The sequence below is a fragment of the Amphiprion ocellaris genome, chromosome 7 (genome assembly GCF_022539595.1).
Source record: "Amphiprion ocellaris isolate individual 3 ecotype Okinawa chromosome 7, ASM2253959v1, whole genome shotgun sequence".
NCBI lineage: Eukaryota > Metazoa > Chordata > Actinopteri > Pomacentridae > Amphiprion > Amphiprion ocellaris.
Window position 1 is genome coordinate 14,937,176 of NC_072772.1, and position 22,387 is coordinate 14,959,562.

The 22,387-nt window shown below is 42.6% G+C and overlaps 1 protein-coding gene across 7 annotated transcripts in view; it reads left to right on the forward strand.

The window, feature by feature from the left end:
- Window positions 1-12,570: 12,570 nt before the first annotated feature.
- fli1 (Fli-1 proto-oncogene, ETS transcription factor) overlaps window positions 12,571-22,387 on the forward strand; it is a 31,785-nt gene continuing 21,968 nt past the window's right edge. Inside the window, exons 1-2 of one of the 7 annotated variants that reach the window (XM_023271179.3) lie at window positions 12,571-12,747; window positions 14,510-14,621. In XM_023271179.3, the coding sequence (XP_023126947.1) occupies window positions 14,556-14,621 (66 nt within the window). In that variant the 5' untranslated portion in view covers window positions 12,571-12,747; window positions 14,510-14,555. The other 6 variants (XM_023271181.3, XM_023271178.3, XM_023271180.3 and 3 more) reach the window with 6 other exon arrangements.

Sequence of the window (22,387 nt, forward strand, 5' to 3'; positions counted from 1 at the left end):
TCCCTCCCTCCCTCCCCTCAGTCGCACGGTGATCCTCTCCAAATCCTATTTTTCCTCCGCATGTAGTCTTTGGACTTCACATGCAGCTGTGGTTCACATGAAGCCAAAGTACAGGTGTGAGCTTGTAGGAAGAGTCTTTGTCAGGCAATAACTTTCCTCTCATCCCTCCAATATCCACTTTGCTGTAATATTCCAAAATCCCGCAGATAAAGAGCATTTATTTAATATCAAATTGGCTTTTTCAGGGTTTTACAGGTAAACTTAACAATAAAGAAAGGGCTGATTTGTCATTTTAGACTGTAGCAACCTTTTCATACAGCTTAATTAAACGCATGTATTTACAGTTTTAGCTGCAAACCTTATTTTGATGAGTTAAATTGACATAATAATGTTGGTAATTACATCAGTTCAACGTTTTGTAGAATTTCAACTCAAATTTCTGCTTTACTTGATCAAAAGTGAAATTCAAGTTGAGGTAAGGTAATGAAATTTGCTTGAAAACTTAACTTTCAAGCCCCCTGTCTTATCTTAACATGTGTGAACATTTTGAGATGGTTAAAACAGACAATCAAAAATACATTTGATTGTAAGGGAAATGCTAATTCCACTAATTCAAAGCAGTTTGTTGGTTGAACATAACTTCATGAGAAGTTATCATGAATCAAAAAGATGTTTTTTTTAGCCCAGATATTACTGCTTAGAGTTCATTCTCTACACGTTTAATGTAACAAGTTGATAAAATACTACTAAAAACAAATGCAAACTGAGTTTGAATTATGTAATCGTTTGTTTCCTTCTGACAGATAGCTTGAGGCTGACTGGGGAAAAACAGCCGGAAAGAGGCAGGAAAACATCACATGGAGAAGGGTGTGATTATAATGACAATAGCTGATCTTCCTGTAATGTTGTCATTTGAAAAACACACATGTCAAATAAATTAGATGTTCGCCAAAAGGCCAATTTGACATTTTTGAACACATGTGTCGAGCAAAGTTATAACAGAGATTTACTGGCAAACATCTCCTGGCGCTCACTTGCACTGCACTGAACGGCAGACTTCTAAAATCTGGCATCACCTTTAAAGGAACTGTAGCTGTCAGATCAATTTGTCTCAGCTCTTGTACCAGAATACGCCCGAGAAGCATCTGCTTCTTGCATATTTATTTACTGTACATCGCTGACTATCATATCATCCTCCACCTCCACCTACCTTTAAACGGTAAGCAGCAGTCGGTGCATGTGGGACACTGATTAAAGCTGTGACAGAAACGTTGACCACTCTTCTGCGAAATGAGAAGTTCCCCCCGGCACAGCTCGGGATCTACATCCACATCCACCTGCTCAGATGTAGGTTAGCGATAAGCAGCTAAGAACGTGGAGGTTTATCTGTGTATTTGCTTATTTATCGCAGTATTTGTTTATTTATTTCCACGCTGCGACGCTCACAAGCTTTCCGCTGCATTGCTGCCTACCGGCATGAAGCACTGTCTCCTCCTCTCTCCCCCTTCTCTCTGCCTCTCTATCAGCTTAACACTCAACACTTGCGAGCCATCTGAAACACCTTGTGGCTCCATGATAATTCCGTGACCCCAGTGCAGCATTTGTTTGAATTAGAAAGTGCACGGTTCAAACCTCCTGACAGCCACTGCTCTTACCAGTAAATCTTGAGTCTGGAGGTGAGGAGGTGTGTGTGTGTGTGTGTGTGTGGTGTGTGTAGGTGTGTGTGTGTGTGTGTGTGTGTGTGTGTGTGTAGGTGTGTGTGTGTGTGAGTGAGTGAAGAGCTGTGGAGATGGGAGAGGGTTGGAGGGGTCAAGTCCAAGGTGAGAGGCGTGAAGAAGTACCATAAGGGGCTCAGTGGCAGGCAGCCTGCATTTTCTCAAGCCCTTGTCTGAATCCCTCTGTGCTCTTGTGGGCCTCAGCACCTTGGGCCCCCGGGGGACACAGATGGGCAACACGTCGAGGGCAAAAGGCGAGGGTATGACTTATTGCCATGTGGAGAGAAAAGCACGGGACACGCCCCTGTGATGAGACCAAATTGAATAAAAGCGGGGGGATGAATGCGATCCAGATCTTCAGCCGATGCCCCGGCAATGCTGTTTCAATTAGGTGGCTCACCAGTTCAAAGGCGAGGCCCTCGATACACTTCTGCTCCGCATGAAGCCACTATCATCACGTCGCGCCTTTGCCTTTCACCTCCCCATTATGGTGCCATCTTTTTCCGTTCAGAGCCTCCGTCTGTCTGCTTGCCGCGCTCATGTTTTACATTAAACAGATAGTGAACGCCTCGCCATCACAGCCAGTAAAAACCATCCGTCAAACAACCTGCAGGAGTTTATGGCCTTCATCACCACTGTCTTAGTAAAAAGTGCTCTTGCATCTACATCAACTCTGAATCAAACTTGTGTGGGTTTCTTTCAAAGTTCGGATCTAAAATCTCTAAAATAATGTTTGAGTAAGTGATTCTTCAGGCTTCGGTTTGCCACATTCCTCAGCTAGAATCAGGTTAAAGTCTCAACCATATAACTTAACCCTTGAAGAAACTATTTGTGACGGGGTCATGTCGGGGTCATATTCTTATACTATCTGTTCAGGAATCACATTTCCATTCCAATGCTGCTGAATTCAGTTCTAAATAGTAAATTTTACATCTAAAACATTAACACTGATGCTTTGAAGTTACACTTTGCTGACACTGAGCAAATTCCTCACACCTAATGTTTCTTTTTTTTAATAAGTTACAATATATGGAGCTGCTCTTCTGCACTTTCGTTTTCTTGATGGATTTCTGTCACCCCACTGCTTCATTGAAATCCACAGACCAAACCATACCGCTGCCTGTCCTCCTCTGGTACCCTACGTCTTGTTCAACAGCTCCAGACTGTGAATCCTTTTGTCTCATTTTCTCATTTTGGATCTTCCAAAGATAGCGCTGACAGGTGATATTAATGGTCTTTTATTAGCATCGTCCTGATTGCTGCAGCTTTTTTGGAAGTATGAGATAGAAGGAAAGAGCAAGAGAGAAGGGGGAAAAAAGAAAAAGAGAGAGAGAATATGGAAGTCCTCCACCCACCGCTTCTCACAGGAGATCGCCTCTCTCTTTGATAGCCTGCCCGAATCTGTTCCCCCCATAGAAACTGCCCTGCAGATGTTGTTGCTATATGCCGACTACAAAGAAGGAGCCCTTTATGAGAAGAACATCTATTTTGGGCCTCAGTGTTTCCGAGATGTGGCGCTCAGCGAGAGGAGCACAGGCCTAATCTTTCTGCTGCTGAAAACTCTGTTTTATTCTCTGCCCATGATATTTTTAGATTAAAGCCCAGTTCTAATGAATAAAGCGAGGATGTAATATTTTATAACAGTATCAATATGCCATCACCGCGGTAGACTTGGGCCTAAAACATTCTGCGTTGCTATTGGCATGAGCAGAGAGAAAAAGGGGGAAATGTGGGGCAGTAACCTCAGTCAAGTCAAGAACATGGAGGGGCCTTTGTATCGGGCCTCGCTAAATTCATTTAGAAGTGTTTGTGGTTCAGCCTCTCACCCTCAGCCACAGAACCATGACTCTGTTGCACTGTTGACTGTGAGGCAAAGGTCTTGGGGGCAATATTAGCTCTTGATATTATTTTTAATTAAAGCACCAATCCCTCAGCCAAGTTGTCCAAACAGCTCTAAATAGGCTCTGTAAATCAGACAAACATCCTCAATATTTGATGGGCTGAGAGTGTGCACTATAGCCTCCAGATGGTTTGCGTTTCTCAAGCGTTTCACGAGGGATGGTACGGGACAGCGATCTTCTGTTCGAGTGTGCCTCTTGACAGAGCGAATTCCTCCAAATCACATGCTGAGCTGTTGGATTTCTGCCTAGGTCGCTCGCACTCTCTTCTCCCTTTTTGTGTTCCGTCTCCTCTGTGTGTGGGTTTATCTGAAGGCCGTGTGTGTGCACGGACTGTAGCTTTTGCTTCGCTTCGGTCAATAGTGTGTTTAATTACTAACATGCCCATGACCAAGTGATTCTACTGTTGAAACTAACACTACACGTTTTCTGCAAAAAGCCTCACACTGTGAGAAGTGACAGATCATGGATTTGCATGTATTTTACATCATACTTCAAAGCTTCTCCCCTCTTTATTAAGTGTAAATGCAACATTGCTTGGAAAAACACATTGACGCTTTACGCTAAAAGAGAAAATAAAGCATGAGAGAGCAGTAAGATGAAAGCAGAAAGCAGTTTGGGAGAGAACTAGATGCTGAGTCCAACTTTCCCCGGTTGATAAGCTACTGGACTGGCGCCAGTTTACTCCCCCCCACTAAGAAAAAACACACACATTTACACAAACACCCCACCCAGTTGTGAGCTTGACCACCCCCCCATACACACACGCATACACACCACCGCACACACACACACACCAACACTCCAGTGGCGTCTCCAGCTCGCTATTCCTCTTCATTAGTGTCCCAGAACGAGATGCTTGTCATGTAATTAGCAGAGGAGGTTTGCTGAATGCCTGTGTAACACACACTCTCATTAGAGGAGTGAGAGAAGGCTGCAGCCGGAGAGGAGAGGTGGAGAGGGAGAGCAATGAGGGGAGACAGATGGGGGAGAGAGACCGAGGGACAGGGAGAACACGGGAGGGGGACAAAAAGTGTTTAGAGCAGCAAGAAAAACAGAAAGTCACATGTCAAGGGGCGAGATTTCTGACTTTAGTACACCAGCTGGAGACGTGAGTGACAATTTCTCGGTCGGGACAAAATTCTAATGACTTACTTCATTCAAGTGGTATTCTCGTTAATATTCATAAACTCTGCAAAAAGCGTTTAAGGCAGGCTTTTATTAGTTTTCTCGCATAGTCATCAGATTTCAATGTGAGGGCCGATGAATAAAATGAAGAGTGGTAGTTAGACAGATGAAGTAAATATGTACATATGAAGATTAATGCTATAGATTTGCAGCTCCCTTAATGTGGCTTCTCTGAAGACTCACAGATGACCCCCCCTTTATCACCTTTCACAGTGTCAATGCACCTTTTCACACACAAAACCTGGCATCACTAGGCTTTTCCTGAGCTGCCTCCATCCTACATGGGAGGTAATTAAGGGCCCGAGTCTGAGAGTTTTTTCTCTGCTCGCTTTGTACGAGACAGGGGAGTCATTAGCTCCACTACATCCCTGTTGTGTTCACGCTGATAACAACATCAGTGCCGCTGGTAGACCTGTCGGCTTCGTTCAGTTCATTCAGCCTGAGATGAGGTGTGGTTCAGGCTGCAGAGCAGGGCTTATCGGAGTGATGAGAGGGAAGAAGGAGCCGCTTGTCAGTGGCTGGTTTTCACTGGAGTCTGTGTTGTGTCTCTAGTCTGGTGTCCTTCCCTGTTTTGTAGACAGAGCCAACCAGATCTGGATCAAGAAATAGTCTATACAACTCATTTTTGCTTTGAGTTTTTACCCACTTGGGTGACAGGTGGCTGGCAATGAGCCTAAATAAACTTTAAGAAAAGAGAATGAATGTATACTTCAGTTGGGACTTATTATTATGGGCCAACCTGAGGCGCCCATAATGACTTTCTAAACAGCTAATTGAAGTGTATACAAGTATTCTTGCATATACTGTGGTCACGGTTGCTCAAAAATTACAGGTCACTGTTTAGCTTAGTAGAAATCTTTCTAAATTCATGTCATTTCATCTGTATTAACGTGCTAATATTGTGACTTTTTGAACTGTCGCTATGAAGCATCACCACACTGTGTCACAATGTACTCTTGGCATATAGAAACTAATGAGCAGCTGCACTAAAATAACTGGCTGATCTTTTCAAGTGGCTTTGAGGTGACTGTGGAGAGTCAACTGCATGACTAACCAGTATATAAATATATATATATACGTATCATTGGTACCTATCCAGAGTCCTATTTTCATGTTATTATGTTTATTTTCATTTTGACACAGTGTGGGTTTATGAAAGATACACCCCAAAATTGCTTTGTCTGAGACAAACTGCGGCGATCTAACTGTACAACTGACCAACACATACACATATCAGGTTCTTATAAAGACAATAAGCAGCAGCACAGAACTAGACATATGTTTCCCATCCATCACTCCTCCAACCAACACAACAAAACGCAGATTCTAGGGATTGTTTAACTTGCCAGTTTCTGCGGTGTCTGGTGGATCTCAATCACATCAAGTTGCATATCCGCATTAAACACACAATATACTGGTGCACTGACAAACAAGCAGCATTTTAAGTAGAATTTCAACTGCTTTATTTGCAGTGGTATAGTTGAAATAACATAATTTTTTATAAGCTAGTCATATGTTTTGTTGGAGAAATCTAAAACTGCAATGCAAATAGTTACTATAGGTGCCATATAAATGCTCTGAATTCAGTGAAATGGACTTCAACTATGGCAAAAGAGGCTTTAACATATGGGAAGACAGTGCTGATGACTGAGTTTATGGGGTCCTGACTAGGGTTCCCTCCGTTTCCCACTTTCACCCTTTTACTCCTACAATCTCAATCTCTCTCCATCTATGTCTCCTACATGTAAACGCAGCCTCTGATCCATCTCTCTTCACAGCTGTCTGGGCAAGCCGGAGTTTCTTTGTTTCTTTGCAGCTTCACGCTAATAGTTTCATGCTCCGAGTCCCATTTCTAACTGCCAGCCGCCCCTACTCCTTCCTCGCCCACACCTCACTAACCCCTACTCCCACTCTCAACTCTTACTGTGCAGAAAAGGGGGTTATTTTTAGAAGCTCTGATGATGGTTTAAGGATGTGAAGTTCCATATTGTGCTCTGGATTTTCTGCGAGGAAACAGGCTGTTTCTCTTTTTGCCCTCTTGCTTCCATTCATTTCCTTCTCTGCATCCTCTCTTTCCTTCACAGAAACCCTCTCTTCATAACACCCCCTTACAACCACACTTTCTCTTTCTCCCTAACCCCCCCGCCCCCCCTCGTCTCTAACCAACGAATTGTCAACACAACACCACCACCATCATGCTCTCACATCCCTCCTCACACCTACTCAGTTCTCTCGTTTTCTCATTCTCTCTTTCTCGTCTTCGTTTGTGCTCTTCCTAGCAGTGAGCTTTTTTTTTTTTTTCCACATGCAATCTGGGCCTGTCATCTCTGAGGCTACACAACCACTCTGCTGTCTGTCTGTGGATGGAAGACGCTTTTAGTATGCCATTTCGAACACCGGGTAGTTGTAGGTGCTAACTTTAGTTGTAAAGAATTTTAACGAAGAACATAAACCCGATACCGGAATCTACGTCAGCTGACTTCATAGGAAACTTTTGGAAACAATTATTTCAAAACCACAAGCTAATACAGTATAGGTGATAATGTGGAAATCCTAAGCTAACTGGAAGTGAGTTTTCAGCATTGCTAAACTCAAAGCTTTGTATTTCACACAGAGAAGTTTCCAACATGAGCCTGACATGACACCCTGCTGTTGTCACTTGTTTCACAGCTCAACTGTGCCCTCTATCATTAGATCTCTGAAATGCACATGCTAAACTGTCATTTTCAGCAGTAGCATGACACAGAACAGAAGTGCATGTCGGTTTGGCTTTTAATAAAACCAGCAACAAAAAAAAAGATGTAATTTCTTGGTCCATTTTTGTACATTTTATCAATTTTATCGCATTGCCAAATTAAAACAAAAATCTCTAAATGTGCGTTTCCTTAAAGGCTACGGGACACATAGTTTAAACGGGTACACCCTGCTTTCAGGATGCCATCAGAGGACTGGCATGGCCACCTACTGGCTTCTGTGCGTCTCACCAGCTGTCTCAAATAGACCTCGCCATATGTTAACACTTTACTCCCCAGATACCCACGATGACAGCGTCGCTCTGTCTCTTTAAGACCCGGCGTGGAATGCTGTGGTTTGCCGAGGCGTTTGGGGTAGTGCCCTCACCCACACATAAACACAACCCTAAAAGTGACTCTGACTCATTCTCGCTCTTTCTCCTTTTTCATCCGTCGATGCTTCCCTAGCTTTGCCCGCCTGTGCCGGGATATTTCTCGTGTTGTTTTGCGGCCCAGGCCTTCTTTTTTGCTTCAGCCTTGTATGTAAAACCAAACAGTCTCCTGCCCTCAGCTGGTTGGCACGGTGTCAACGCACAGCATGTGCATTGTTTCTTGTTCCACATGCTTGTTTGTGCCACAGGTGAAAATGGGAGTGTGCCATTGTTATGTTTGGCCTCGGTAACCTTGTGAGGCCTGTTCAGAATAGGAAATGAACATCTTATCTTGCAAGTGTCAGTATCTTAGACGTTGCTGTACAATATTTTATCTCTGGAGAAAACACAGGCGCATGTAATACAAACATCTTTAGGAAAAGAAACACACCACTTAATAATGAGTCACCTGAGCAAATTTATTTAAAACGTGCATCCTTTCTTGGACATAATGTCCCCCATTATCAACAGGAGTGTACCAAAAGTCCTCAGTAAGCACCACTAGCTTGAGCCAGAGAGCCCTCAAGTGGTGAGAGTTGGCAGTACCTTTCCCTATGAATAGGATCAATAGGCAGGCTCCCTTTATTAGATCCAGATTTGACCGTCTGAAGGCACAGATGAATGATTTTTGTAGTCTGGTGAGCAGCCCACATCGAGTTCAGCCTGTCAGACATGTCTGGGGGGACGTGGGGGAGGAAAGAGAGACTCGGGCCTCAAAGTAAAAGCCTTGAGAATGCGGGACAGGGGTAAACCCTAAACCTGAGAGCTCAGCTCGGGCTAGCAGCCTTCCAGGGAACAACACTTTTCTTATTGAGCCAGAGGGCCAGACCCAAATGAGAGGTGACAGCATATTCATTTCACTCAGTGTTTTTCTTTAAGGGCTTTTTAAAATGCTGCTGAATGATGAGCGGTCAGTGGATTTATAGTTCAGGGGATGATTTAGGCTTTCTAAATGGCACTGCTTTCCTCCTGTTCTTGCTCGCCATGCTTTTTTCCACAGGAGCAGCCGTTTTCGGGGGGCTTTATTTCAGCCTCATGTTGTTCGTGTTGGGATGACTCCCCCTTTGGCAAGCGAGGCTGATTGAAAAAGTAAAGTGAGCACCTTGGTTTCCCATGACCGGTCTGGACTAGAGGCAGGGTGTGTCCACATTTACGGCTGAATTGACATAAGATAGGTGGTCTGGAAGACCCGGGTGCATACCGCCAGAAGCTCACAGTAATTTGTGGTGTTGTGAAAAGTAATTATGTGGACAGACACAGTAGATACATAAATCACACACGCAGACTCAGACGCTGACCCAAACACACTTCTTCCTTTTGATTAAAAGCATACCAGAACGTATTGTATGTAATGGCAGCATGTATTTTGTCTCGACACCACATGTCCTCCCAAGCTCTCATCTGAGCATTATCCCCGGGGGTAAAAATGCCGTGACTGAGCAGATGAGGTCATGTAGTGGACGTATCAGTGCTTCGCTCTGGACCTGATGAGTGGCAACACATCAGGAGGCATTGGGAGGTCGTTAATTTATAGGGATGCTATTACCTTCATAAATGCTTGCCTCATAAAAGGACTGCCTTGCTTTAATTTAATACTTCCCCTTGCTAATTATCACTGCACACACAAGTGGGCTGCTCTCTGCACTGAGCTATTTCTAAGGGACCTACAGAGTACAACTTTTGATGAGTTGAATTCTGTTGTTCCATTCTCTACTGTGGGTTTAGCATCTTGATTTGTAAACACTTTAAAGCAATTTCCACGCATTAAAAAAGAAGCTTTAACATTATAATAAGCATTCAGAGAGGGTGCAAGGGTTAAGAGCCACAGACAGCCCTTTAAATCATTCAAAATGTAATTCAGTACATAAAAAATGATACAACTAGTAAGGTGAGATGACTTCCTCTCTGTTGAACATTAGCCCCGTGCTTATAAGCTATTCCATGTCTGGCTTATAACTGCCTGTGAGCTTGCGTGAAAAGATTTGATATTCTGCCCTGCCTTCACTGGTGCCACACTGCCATTTTCTCTCTCCCAGAGGAGCCAAAAAAAAGAGAGACTTGGAATGAGACCAATCTCCATCTCCAGATCATCTCTCGGTAGCCCCTTCAACTAAATAAATAACTCATTACAGTTCAGAGTAAGGAGCTTCATTTACTCTGGGCGATGTAATCACAGATGTCTGTAGGTTGCCCACATCATCTCGAGTACAAGTGTTTTTGGTGGAGTCCCAAGAGAAGGCGCTCTGAAATGTTCACAGCAAGGAGAGACTGGCAGTCGACTGCGTATGGCAAGCTGCTGATGGCAGATTGTTTGGCGTTGCCGCAGAGTGGGATTTCATCTGTTTGTTAAAGCACACAAGGACATTCTGCTCGCAACAATATTAAAGCATGCATGCTAAATAATGTCTTTAAAAAAAATCATCCAGACCCACAGAACTGTCAGGACGCCTGTGTGAGCCATCAGCAAGAGGCATAATCATCTCAAGGCCACATTCCACATTTAATATCATTGCCAAGACAAAAACAGCAAGAGTTGGATGGTGGAAGATTTGATGAAACGGCCAGACAGATGATCTGAATCGTTAAACACACACACACACACACACACACACACACACACACACACACACACACACACACACACACACACACACACACACACACACACACAAGAGAGTGTTGCCAAATAGGACAAAGCAATCAGTGTCAGAAGGTTTTAACAGTCACAACAGGTCAGTTCAACAACCTGTAATAACTGGAATGATACTGTTTGGATTGTCAATATGCCTGCTGCTATCAGGTTCAGGTTAAACAAATGCTCTTAGTGTCCTGGAAATATTAATTAATCAGGTTAAGGTGGGTGGTGGCCTATTAAGAGAGGAGTCTGACTCTTTTCTATGAGTGAGGTTTCCTTTAATATAAGTTTGATAGACTGAAATTGGATCTGGATTAAACATGTGATGCTGATCACACATGTAAAAGTGCATTCTAATGAAGCAAAGCTCACGATTTGGGATCTTAAGTTTAACTCTAGAAGTTCCCTTTGGTGCTCTAATAAGGGAATGGGATGCTTCTGCCTTTAATGATATTGGTATTAACAGGAGCTTGAATGTCACACTATACTTTTTTCCATATTTTCTTTCTCCTTCTTTGAGAATTTAATAGTTGCTGCTCAAATGTGTTAGAAAACTTCTTCTGCTGTATCCTGAGGAAGGCAACACAGCATGCGCATGAATGCCATTTTTCAGTGAAACGGATGTTGGGATTTCCGTCCATTGTTTCATGCTGGGAACACTATTATCAGTGTTGTTGTTCTTAATCACTGCATTAGGAAACCGTGCAACAAACAGAAGGTCCAGCATGTGATGAAAGACGACCTTTTTACCAGATGACCACAACACTGCGAGAAAAATCAGTGACGTCGAGATTGCGTCTTAGGACTGTGATGTTTCTGCAAGGGATTGTTTTACATAATAGTGTGTTGTGTTGATTTTTTTTCTCAAAATAACGGAACTTTTTTTCTGAATTGCGCCTGGCAAGAAATGAAATATGCCATTCAATCCCTCGTTTTTTTGGCAGGAATCTATTAAAAAGCAATCATTAATGTGATTGTTTTAAAAAGAGGACATTTTAATGGACTGTCCTTGCATTGCGGATATAAAATACACAAAATTCAGCATTCAGATCCCACATTTCGCTGTCATCCTTGGTGTTGCTTGTAGACTCTCCAATGCAACAAGTTACAGGCCACTTCTCTGCTTCACTCAGGTAGCGCTGCGTGAAATAGCGACCTTGATGAGGCTATAAAACGCCACGGTTGGGCGACTCTCCTCACCGTGAATTGCCCTACATCCTTTGTGGGGGGAACTCTTGGTTTCGAAGATGAGGGCAGCAATGTGAAGGAAATGAAGTTAGTGAAGTGAGCGGGGTCAACGGAGCAGGAACGGGCTGCAGAGGAACTCGTGTTGCTGCTGTTGTATTCCTGCGGGAACTGTCACCATGAGGACAGACAGAAACATGAATGAACATCTGCACAGAGAGAAAACTCCTAGACGACTGATATGATTTTAAAATGACCTCATTGTGAATGCATATGCATCTCCAGACTGACAGAGTGGAATGATGGTTTATTATGTAGAAGAAGATGTCTTTTTCTGGAGTATTTCACATATGTTCGGATTCTTGTGAATGAAATTGTATGAATTTGGTGAATTCACAGTAAATGCTTCGGGTGTGTAGTTTCGATGCACCTGTGAACTTGTCAGTTTTGGAAAGTTTACAGGTGAGGAAACACACAGCCACTGTTTCTTTGAAGGAAAATGTTTGCGCATTGGTGTCCGTCGACGTTTACGCACTTGCGCAACAGCCGTCCGGACATTTCCAGGGCTGTGTATTAATTCCAATAAATAATAAACCTGCACGAAAATGTCTTCTGCATTTTTATCGACACTTTTCTTCAACCAAAAGAGTTTATAAATCACATTTACGACGCTCTTTCTCTCTCTCTCTCTCCCTGCTTTTCCCTTATTTCATGGTTCAGTGGCCTCACACTGCAGGCAAGGGGAGGTTTTCTCTCGCTGCTCATTGGTCGCGGCTTTCCCATCTCACTTACATTTCCATTCATACACCCTGCGCTTCTTTTCGCCCCTTTCAAAATAACTCACTGTCATCATCTTTGGAAAACGGCTTGGCCTGGACGGGACTAATTATTTAAAATTGGAGGAGGAGTGATTAGTCAAAAATCGGGAAAAAAAAGATCAGACGAGCGGCACAATAAGGACAGGTGAGTGAGAAAAACAATAACACAATCTGCGTTTGTCGAAGCGCTGCAAACTCTGCAGCGTGAGGTGTGCATGCATGAGGATAATAAATCATTTCCACTTGTTTTATTGCTTCCATTGATGCTCGGTCATGTTGTAAAAAGCCAAAGATTGCACCACGATCGATCAAAAAAGCGTGGACGTTTCGTGAATGACTTCAACTTGGAGCTTCCGTCTCAGTTTTTGCGCAATTTGTTTCTGTCTCACTGCGTCAGACTTGTTATTCAAATGTTTAACTTATTTATTCTGAGTTAAAAGTGAATTTTGCAATCGAAAAAATACTCTACCGAGCTTTTATAGGCTCACTTCTTTGCGGTCTCACTTTGGGGAAGCAGGAAAAAAAACGTAAATGCGTATTCGCTGAAAATCAGTTGCCTCTCGTTTATGATGGATAACAGCGAGGTAAGATGCTTAAAATGTAACACTAGAGGGGTCCCGGCCCACGGGGCTGTCTCGGAGGAAGGTTCACGCCGTTATTCACCAGTCCTCCTCTGCCTAATTGGCAGCAGATGCGGTATCCTATGCGCTTTTTACCGCGCAGAAATTGGATGCATTTGGGGAACTTTATGAGGCGAGCCCTGCGTTTTGCCTGAAGGAACCGAGAGGACGAAAAAAAAAAAAACAGTGGTCCCCTACAAGTATTTAAACCGTGCCACGTTCATATATAATCCCCCCCTTCCTTGGCTAATTTATCATGGGGCAGGAATTCAATGCGTAAAGAAAAGAAGAAAAAAATTGCGCTGCAGTAAAAGAGAGAAATTGTGGTGCTATTAAAGCCCTGATCGTGTGTAAGGAGGTATAACTCTTTATTCTTTTATTTCTATTTTTAAATGTCCCTGTCAGGTGATGGGTTAAGATCACAAAGTATCTGTACCTACTACTTTTTTTAAATGGACACTTGGAAAAAAACAACTAAAAATTAAGATTGTGTAGTGTTTATAATCCTGCAAACTCAGAGCGTGCATTGCTACTGAACAGGACAAAGGTGTCCCCAAGGCCTTGTAAGACATATTGAACTTTAATGGTGCGTCCTGAATTGCCAATACAGAGTCCCATATGCGTTCATTTGCTTCATCACACAGTCTATATAACAGCTATTTGTGATGCTGCATGCCACTGCCTTCCTAATAATTGCAGAGGGAGGGAAGGACTGAAAACACCGTCCTCTAAGTGCCCTTTCACCCTAGACTTTGTAAGCTGCACTTATTAAAGCGAAAAGTGTTTCAATATGTGGTAAGCTTTAGGGGAAAACGTGATGGGGGTTGGGATGGGGCCCTCTTCTTCTTCTGTTGCTGCTGCTCCTCGCTGCCCAGCTCCTATTGGGCGACGTGGAATCATTCATCCATGTTAGCAGGAGGTCAGTGGTGTAATTTCCATCTATTGGTGTTGTTAAATGTACGTTAAACCCTACCCCTATCTACTACCACTGACCGCTGCTGAAAGAAACGAGAGAGTTTATGAATGAATCTAGGCATTATGCGTGGAGTTTGACGTACAGGGGGGGACATTAAGCAAATTTGACTTTCCCCTTTCTTTGGTGGAAGTGGTAACCCATGAGTGCCCTGAGTGGGAGTTCACAAAACCTGCGGTGCTTTGGATGTTTGCACGGAGCTGTCAGGTCAAGTGTAACTGACGTCTTGATGACAAGAAAAATCCGAGGTTAAAATAGTAATAATATTAATAACAGTAAGATATAATTAATCATATTTTCTTTCCTCTTCTCAGGGCCCATTGGACACTGAGCACCCTTGGGCCTGTCTGTCAAGTAGACATGTTTCAAACTGTCCCTGACACGTCGTCTTACGTCAAGGTAAGACACCACCGTCTCTTGGAACAGGTAATGTTGGAGGGACAAATTGGGGTCCTTTCATTTTTTTTTCTTTAGGCTGTGATATTCAACCCAAAATATTTAAGTTATGCCCCTCTGAACCTGACTGCTAAAGCAATCACCAGAGCAATATTTGCATGTGGAAAAAGCAGAACAGCCCCATACTCAATGCGTTTTCTGCTGATTTTCTGTGCGTAAAATTGTGCTTAATTTTTGCAGTATTGCAATACACCTATATGTAACACCTGTAGCTTTATTGCAGGCTTATTGCCTTTGATGGACACTTTCTTTTCCCCGCCTCGTTGAAAATGGCCACATGTTTAACTCTGTAAAGTCACTGTTGAAATGTGGCTCTGTTGTGGTTTTTCTGATGTGCCAAGATCGATTTTTGTCTTTCATCCAAAAAAAAAAAAAAAAAATGCTGCTGTTATGGCTCATTATCATGTTTGACGTCATGTATCTCTCTCTCTTTCTCTCTTTCTCTCTCGGCCACGGTCCTGAGAATGTAAATAAAGCAAACAGTGCACATCTGGTTTTCGCATAAAACCTGCATCGCGTCACATATGGCGCAGCGTGAATACTAGCAACTGCTACATGTCTGAGACACCGAAGCCATTAAATGTTTCTTTTTAAAATACATATATATATATAAAGTACATCCATGAATACATAACGTCAACAAGTGTCAGTGAATCTGGGTGGCTGCATGACGTTTGCTCCCATCCTTCATAATAATCCTCCGAGGCTGACTGCTCGGATTGTGCCTCATTAAAATGAGCCATTGTGCAGAGGCGCGCTACGGTAATATCTTCATAATCAAGGTATTTTTCCAAGGGCAACTTGTTAATGTTTTGAAGACTTATTCCCCCTTTGAATAAGGGCTCCTTTCATCCAGGCCCAGCGTTTTTGTGCCACTGCTGAGAGGCTGTGCGTTTCAGGGCGCAGAACAATTCCTGATTTGTTGCGAGGGAGTTGAATAGCAGGGAATGTTTAAGGAGAAAATACGAGTTAAAACGAGTCTTTCTGCTCCATTAAAAAGGGGTCAGAAGGCTAAAAAAAAATAATAAATAAAAATTAGAAAAGATTCCTGAATTTACAGTGCTTTCATCTCATAGCTGCCCTGATTTGTTGTGGAAATGCATTCTAGATTATACCTGTTTGTTGCGATTCCAGGCAGGTCTAATGTGCTTCTATCTTTCTGACTTCATTTTTTCTTTAATTCTGCCTGGATTCGGGGTTAGCGTGTATTCTGTGCGTGCAAGTCCTCCAGTCACTGGCTCGCTCACTTTCAGGGAGATGTTGGTCAGAATGTGGCACGCCTCGATACAAAATTTAAAAGAAATATTCCTCATTCAAGCGAATCCACGGCCCAGCATTTGGTTTTGTTTGGTTAAGGCCAGGCGAGACTGGAACTCTCCAATAAAAATAAATCTCAAATTAATTATGGCCTAGAGCGAGGGGCCAGACAGTTCGTGCTTATATGTGCTGCAGACTCCACTTTTTGCCCTCAGTATTTTGACTCGGGCTGTCTCTTAGCCCGAGAGAAGGAATGATCAGAATACAAGTCTGCAGTCTAATAAACAGCAAAACCTTTGCAGGCTCGCATGGACTGGGTCTGTGTCTTTGTTGGAATAACAAAAGTTTCTCACAACTCCCAGATATGCAATTTCCCATTTCAGGAATGGCCCAATGAGATCTCCATATGCATAGTATTAGACAGAGTGACCCAGTGATTAAAAAAAAAATGCAAAACTTAAATTTACAGACTGATATGTGAAAATTGATTTTAAAGAATAAAACAATAAAAATGATAATTTGGTTTGAAAAATGTGTTGCATTTTTTTTGAGAAACAACCACTATTATCTAAGTTAATCAGTAAGGGAATGAAAAAAAATCTCTTTAAGTTTATTTCCACTTTATATCCCCCTCATGACGGATTACTTTCACTTGTGACAAATAAAAACCTTAATGGGCTGCTCACTTGAACTAACGTAAACCTGTAAATCCCATTCTCCATTACATCTCAGCAGAACTTCATATAAGCTAAAAGAAGAAAGGATGGGCCTAACAATTGAAAGGCATCTGAACATAAACTCCAAACCATAGTGTCCGCCCACCTCTGGCTTGTTGCCCCAGCGGAGAGACAGAGGAGCTACTGGCTCGTGGTGTAAGAAGAAATGTCTGGCTGTCTAGTTCCAGCGTCAAGCCAGATGTTCTGTGGTTCACTGTGTAAACCAACTTGCATCTGTTTATTGGCCTTCCAAAATGTTTGTTACCACTGTATTCATTATGATCTCGGTGGATCCTGCACTCCCTCCCTCTCACCAAGTGTCTCTGATAAGCTTTATGCCTGGCATGGCAGGTATTTTAATGCAGAAGGGGAGGAATGTTGTGTGAGTCATGTTTTTTGGGGAGGTTTTTTGGTGAAAAGTTGTTGGATTTAAATATGAGTTTTTAAAACTCAAGGGTTTGTGTCATTTGAAAGTCATCCTGTAAAATTGCAGCTTATAGCACTTAGGCGTATTTAAATTACACACACAGCCTGAAGTCGGCCTCTGGACTGGAATGCAGAGTAAATGTGTCTTTTTATTAATGGAAACTGGTGACATTAATCCAAAGAGACACATCACATCATATTGGCAGGATGGGATGTTCTAAAATATGTGTTTCTGTGACTGATTATAATTCAGCATCCATAAATCAATAAAGTCCTTCATAGTAAATCCCCAACTGAAGGTCACATCAAAGGCCTTTCTTTAGTGTTGCCTCTTCATCACCAGCCTCCCTACAATAAATATAGTATTAAATCTCCAGACGCTGGAATGCATAGAAAAACAAAACAAAACAAAAAAAAAAAAAAGGAAAACCAAGCCAGTCACTGAAGAGTTAAACAAGGTGTCTCCCTTAATTACACGAGTCTGAACTGGCCTCAGGCAGGAGAAGCCTTGACCCTTAGCAGGATCCAGATGTGGTGGTCCCAAGGGTGGGGGCCCACAGCTCCAGCAGACCCCCAAGTCGAGAGCAGACAGGCCGGCCCTGCTGTCAGTCGTTGCGGCGGCACAGTCTCTGTTTGGCCAATCTGAGCCAATCCGCTCCCCAAGGCAGGAGCCCAACACTGCAAAAAACATCCCTCATCACTATCAACAGCCTAGAATTTTGCTAAACATTAAAAAAGCTGGAAGTGTACTGACATGTATCTAATTTTGATCTGAGGAAGGTGTTGTTTTTTTTTTTTTACCTTTTCAAGTATGATTTTCTTGATACTAGTGGAAAATCTTTTTTTTTTAATGATGTGCTGCTCAAACTTGTTAACATGTTAGAATCAATTAAAATACTACAATATGGGTTAAAATAGATGTTTAAAGCTTCCACATAGACCATATATGTGCTTCGTTTTGCCTTTAGAAATGCTGAATAGCAATAAATCTGTGATCATGGACTTTTCTCGCAGTGTTTTTGGTCTGGTCACGTTCAGACTTGGCTCCATGTCTCGCATCTGCACCAAAATTGTGCCTAAATTGATGAGGGCAATTTCATAGGGTAGACGAAGAGAAGGGGGAAAAAAATACCTTTGTGGGGGTGGGGATTAGGGGGATTTCTTTCTCGGCTCAAGTGAGTATAGGGAGTACAGAGAGTAACCTATGACTATTGCAATATCAAATGCAAAAATGAATAAGAATCAAATGTTTGTGTGCCATGTCTTGCGCGCTTTTGTTGGTGCGCGCTGCATTTCACCCATTCAGTCCTGTTGCTGAGCTGCAGACGCACACGTGTAGCGCAGACCTTCAGATTATGGTGCGGTTAGAAACTGAATGCTTGGATTTTATTAATGGTGTCTCAGGAAAACTTCACAGAGGCTTCATAGAGAGCTGTAACAAAAAGACGAGGGGGGAAAAAGGACGAGGTTACAGCAACTCCTGCCATAGATGTTCAGGTTTCTCTGCTGTTCTGATTTAGAGTTCCATCAGCAGCGAGCTTGACAGAAACATCTGTCTGCCTTCAAAAGATAAAGTTTATTTAATGTATCACTTTCACTGAGCAATATAGAATAAAAACTGCGAATAGCCTGATTTACAGACGGATGGAGGCACGGCCAGATGCAAGTCTTGAAGTGTAGGCGTGAACCAAAAAAAAAAAAAAAAAAAAAGCGCTCTAAAACATGCGATCACAAAGCTTGGAGAGTCCAAGCTCATTCCAGAAAACCTCAGTTAAATGTGTGCAGAAAGAATTCATAAGGAGGATAAATAGTAAACCCTTCCACGATATATGTGACATTACTGCGAAAGCAAAAACAAAAAACAAAAAAAACCGCAAAAAACCCCCCACACAACACTATTCTACAGCAGGCTACACAGCAATGGCAGTGCACAACGCAGGCAGCCATCCTGTAAATATTTCCGAGCAGAAAAACATAACAGCGGAGCGAACACTCAATTGTTTTCCCTGCTTATCTCTCTGGGACAGTATCCTGCTTTTTTGAAGGCAGGGCTTTCGGTGACACACAGCTTCCTTCTCAACCTTCTCAACAGTGGTGACTTCACTTCCCAATTTAGAGGAAAGAAAAAACTCAATCCGGTAAAAGTGTCTCTTTCTCTCCGCCACATACCGGGGACTGGAATTAATTCAGGAGCGTGTCATGTTTGGGATATTGTCGGGGTCCGCTGAAAATTGCGCAAAATGGACGGAACTATTAAGGTAAGGGTGGAGAACGGGGTGTATGAGTTTGTGGGAGACTGCTTTTTCGGAGTTGCGCCTCCTTTTTTTAAGCAGTGGGTTGAAATGCCCCTCTGTGTCGGTCTGTGAGCTGGGACCTCCAATCTGGCGACTATGAGCGGCTTTTTTCTCTCGGTCTGAAAGCGGTAACCAGATTTCCTTCTTTTCTTCTTTCTTTCAAAGTATCCCTCTTCCTTTTTTTACAATAAGCTGCCCGGTTGTGAGGATACGCTATGGTCTGGACTCAAGGCTAAAATCAGTCACGCTTTGGATTTTGGGGACCAAGCGCACTATTACGCACGTCTGGAGAGGCACAAAGGAGTGAATAACGGTTTCAGACAAAACACTGTAGACTGCTCTCTCCTTTAGCTATAAGTGCTGCGTGAGTTCAACGATTTGGTTTAGTCTGGGCAGCGGGGGATTGAGCAATAGCCATGGCTGGATGTACCGCTGGATGCGATGTGTCGAGCTGCGCAACAGCGGTGTGGCACATCGCCCGGCTCAGTCCGAGGATCTTGTCGCGGGTCAAAAAAGTGTGATGGTTTGGCATTTACAAATGAAATCATCGTTCTGTCTGTGTTTCTCCTGATTGTTGTAACTGCTGTCGCTCCGCTGAAGTACGGAGGGTTTTGTCAAAGCGTAAGGAAAGCTGTCATTTGGTAACTTTATGCGGTAACTGCACAGTTTGCAACACTTAAACCACAAAGCTTCACAATGATACCTTGGCTCGCTCCCTTATTTAGTTACACAACTATTTTGAAATGGCATGCTGGTGGTGGTAGAGCGCTGGTCTACATTAACAGTGGCTACTGGCCCCCGACAGTCAAATTCCAGATGCATTATGGCTGCAGCCACCAGATGTTGAATGGCAAGTCCTTATTAGTTCTCCCTGCGATGCGTTCAGTCTGTGTCCTCCGGTTAACAAGTGTAAGCTCGGAAGAATGCAGCGTCTGTATTTGCTCTTATTGTTGCTAAAAAGTGATGCGACTTGTTTTCTTTTTCTGGAAATTTAAAGTTGCTGGTTTGTGGCTGCTGGGTGTGGTGTGAGTTTTGGAAGAGTGTAAACGCTGGCCAGACAAAAATGTCAGGCTACATATAGTCTATACCCCGTCGTTTATCGCTCACAGGGCTGTGATTGTTTTGTTGTGCATTGGAAGTGAATGCCATGTTGCAGGAGGACATGGATTTCTCGGCCTGGATTTTTCCCAACAAAGCAAGGAGTTGTGACAATTAATGCAATCATAATTGAATCCTTGGGTATAAATGACTGGCTGCTAGCTGCATTCATGCTCGCTAAAAGAAAGGAAGGACTCTCTAGCCATGAGAGCTTCCTGCTCTACACAATCTTTTCCTGACAGGTTTCCTCTTCCTCCTTAAACAAAAGACAGGAATGCCCCCCCTGGGTGGCTCCTGCTAGATGGCTGTGTGTGAACGCCAAACAGATACACGTGTAGTCTGGATGTGGAACTACTGCACATATCCAGCCTGCTCCAGACGCGTCGTGACGCATTTGGAGAGAAAGACTTGGCTGATGTAAACAGAACAGAGGTGGCTCCCAGCAGGTGTCACACTCACACAATGCTTATAATGGGGCCTGCAGCTTCACCACCGAGCAAGATTTATTTGCTGTCATTTCCCTTTTGTCTGGGGCGCTGAAGAAAGATATACTGCAAAAACACAATCCAGATCATTTTTGAGAAAAATGTCAGAGTTGATTTCTTTTTACATTTTTCATATTTTTCAGAAGAATTCTTATGTTTTTTGTGTGATTCCGATTTTACATCAGATCTGCTTCAAAGTTATCTTTTGACATTCTGAGGCAGACAGAAAACTGCGTGTAACCGCCTGTAACTCTGCCTGGTAGTGTGTGTGTGTGTTCCTTGCAGATAGTGGAAAGAAAACAGAGAAAATTGGCACTCTCCTGTCACCCTCTCAGCTTCTTCTCCAGGACTAGTGTGCGCCTATTTTTTACAAAAAAAAAACAAAACAAAAAAAACCCCACTGCAATCTTGATAGGCACATACCACTTGCCAATCATAGCTCCAATTGCGCAGGCAGATATGTCACTGTAAATATAACATGCAACAGTCGAAATAGTTCACAAAGCCCTTATCAGGCTGTAATGAGACATTCCCTCACTCTTTTACACTTTATCATCCACAGACTAGCTGCTGTGCTCTGCTCAGATAGTGCGCCTTGCTGCCAGTGTTCAGACTATGATGGATCCACTGATGAAATCACTGGAAAATCTAATTCTGGCAGATGGTTAAATGCTCTGGAGAGGTTCAGCTTTTTTTTATCCAACCATTAACCTGAAGAGTAGTACGTTGAAATCCCTATGGTTTGTTTCGTTTTTGTCATATTCCACAGAACTGACATTCTGTCATGACGTAGAAAAATCCCTGAAGAAGGAGTTTGTCTTGAGAATCCAGTTCCCCGTATTGGTAAAACAAAAAAAAAAAACATGCACCTTTTAATCCAGAGTGTCTATAAAAGATAAGTTAAACTTAAATTTGTGAAAACTACTTGCTGTAAATCTTTGTATCCATATTTTATCTTTACATACTAGTAGTTTGGCATCATAATAAAGATACACAACTGTGCAAATAGAAATGTTAACATTTTTATCACTTAAGTGATTGCTACAAATGTAGGTAATACATTGCAGAGAAAGACTTTGCCTGTCAGTTTTATGTAAAGTGTTTTAAAATATTACTTTTACTTACTTTTACTAATTAAAAAAGCACACATTTAGAGGATGGCATTCAGTGTGAAAATGTATTACTCACATTCCCAGGAATGAGTAAAATAATGTAAGTCTCACTGCTGTTTTTTGTTCGAGATTTACTTCAAACATACAGCCTATTTTTTTCCCCTTTACGTATATTATTTCAAAGTTTAAACATAGGGATTTAGTTTTTGTTCACAACATAGAAAACAGCTACAACTCACATTAAAAACATTTAGTACTGAAGCTAAAGTAAATTTGGGCATGCTATATTATCCAATTTGATGTCAAAATGGAGCTAAAGAGACAGTGTCCCTGCCATCATTGTCACAT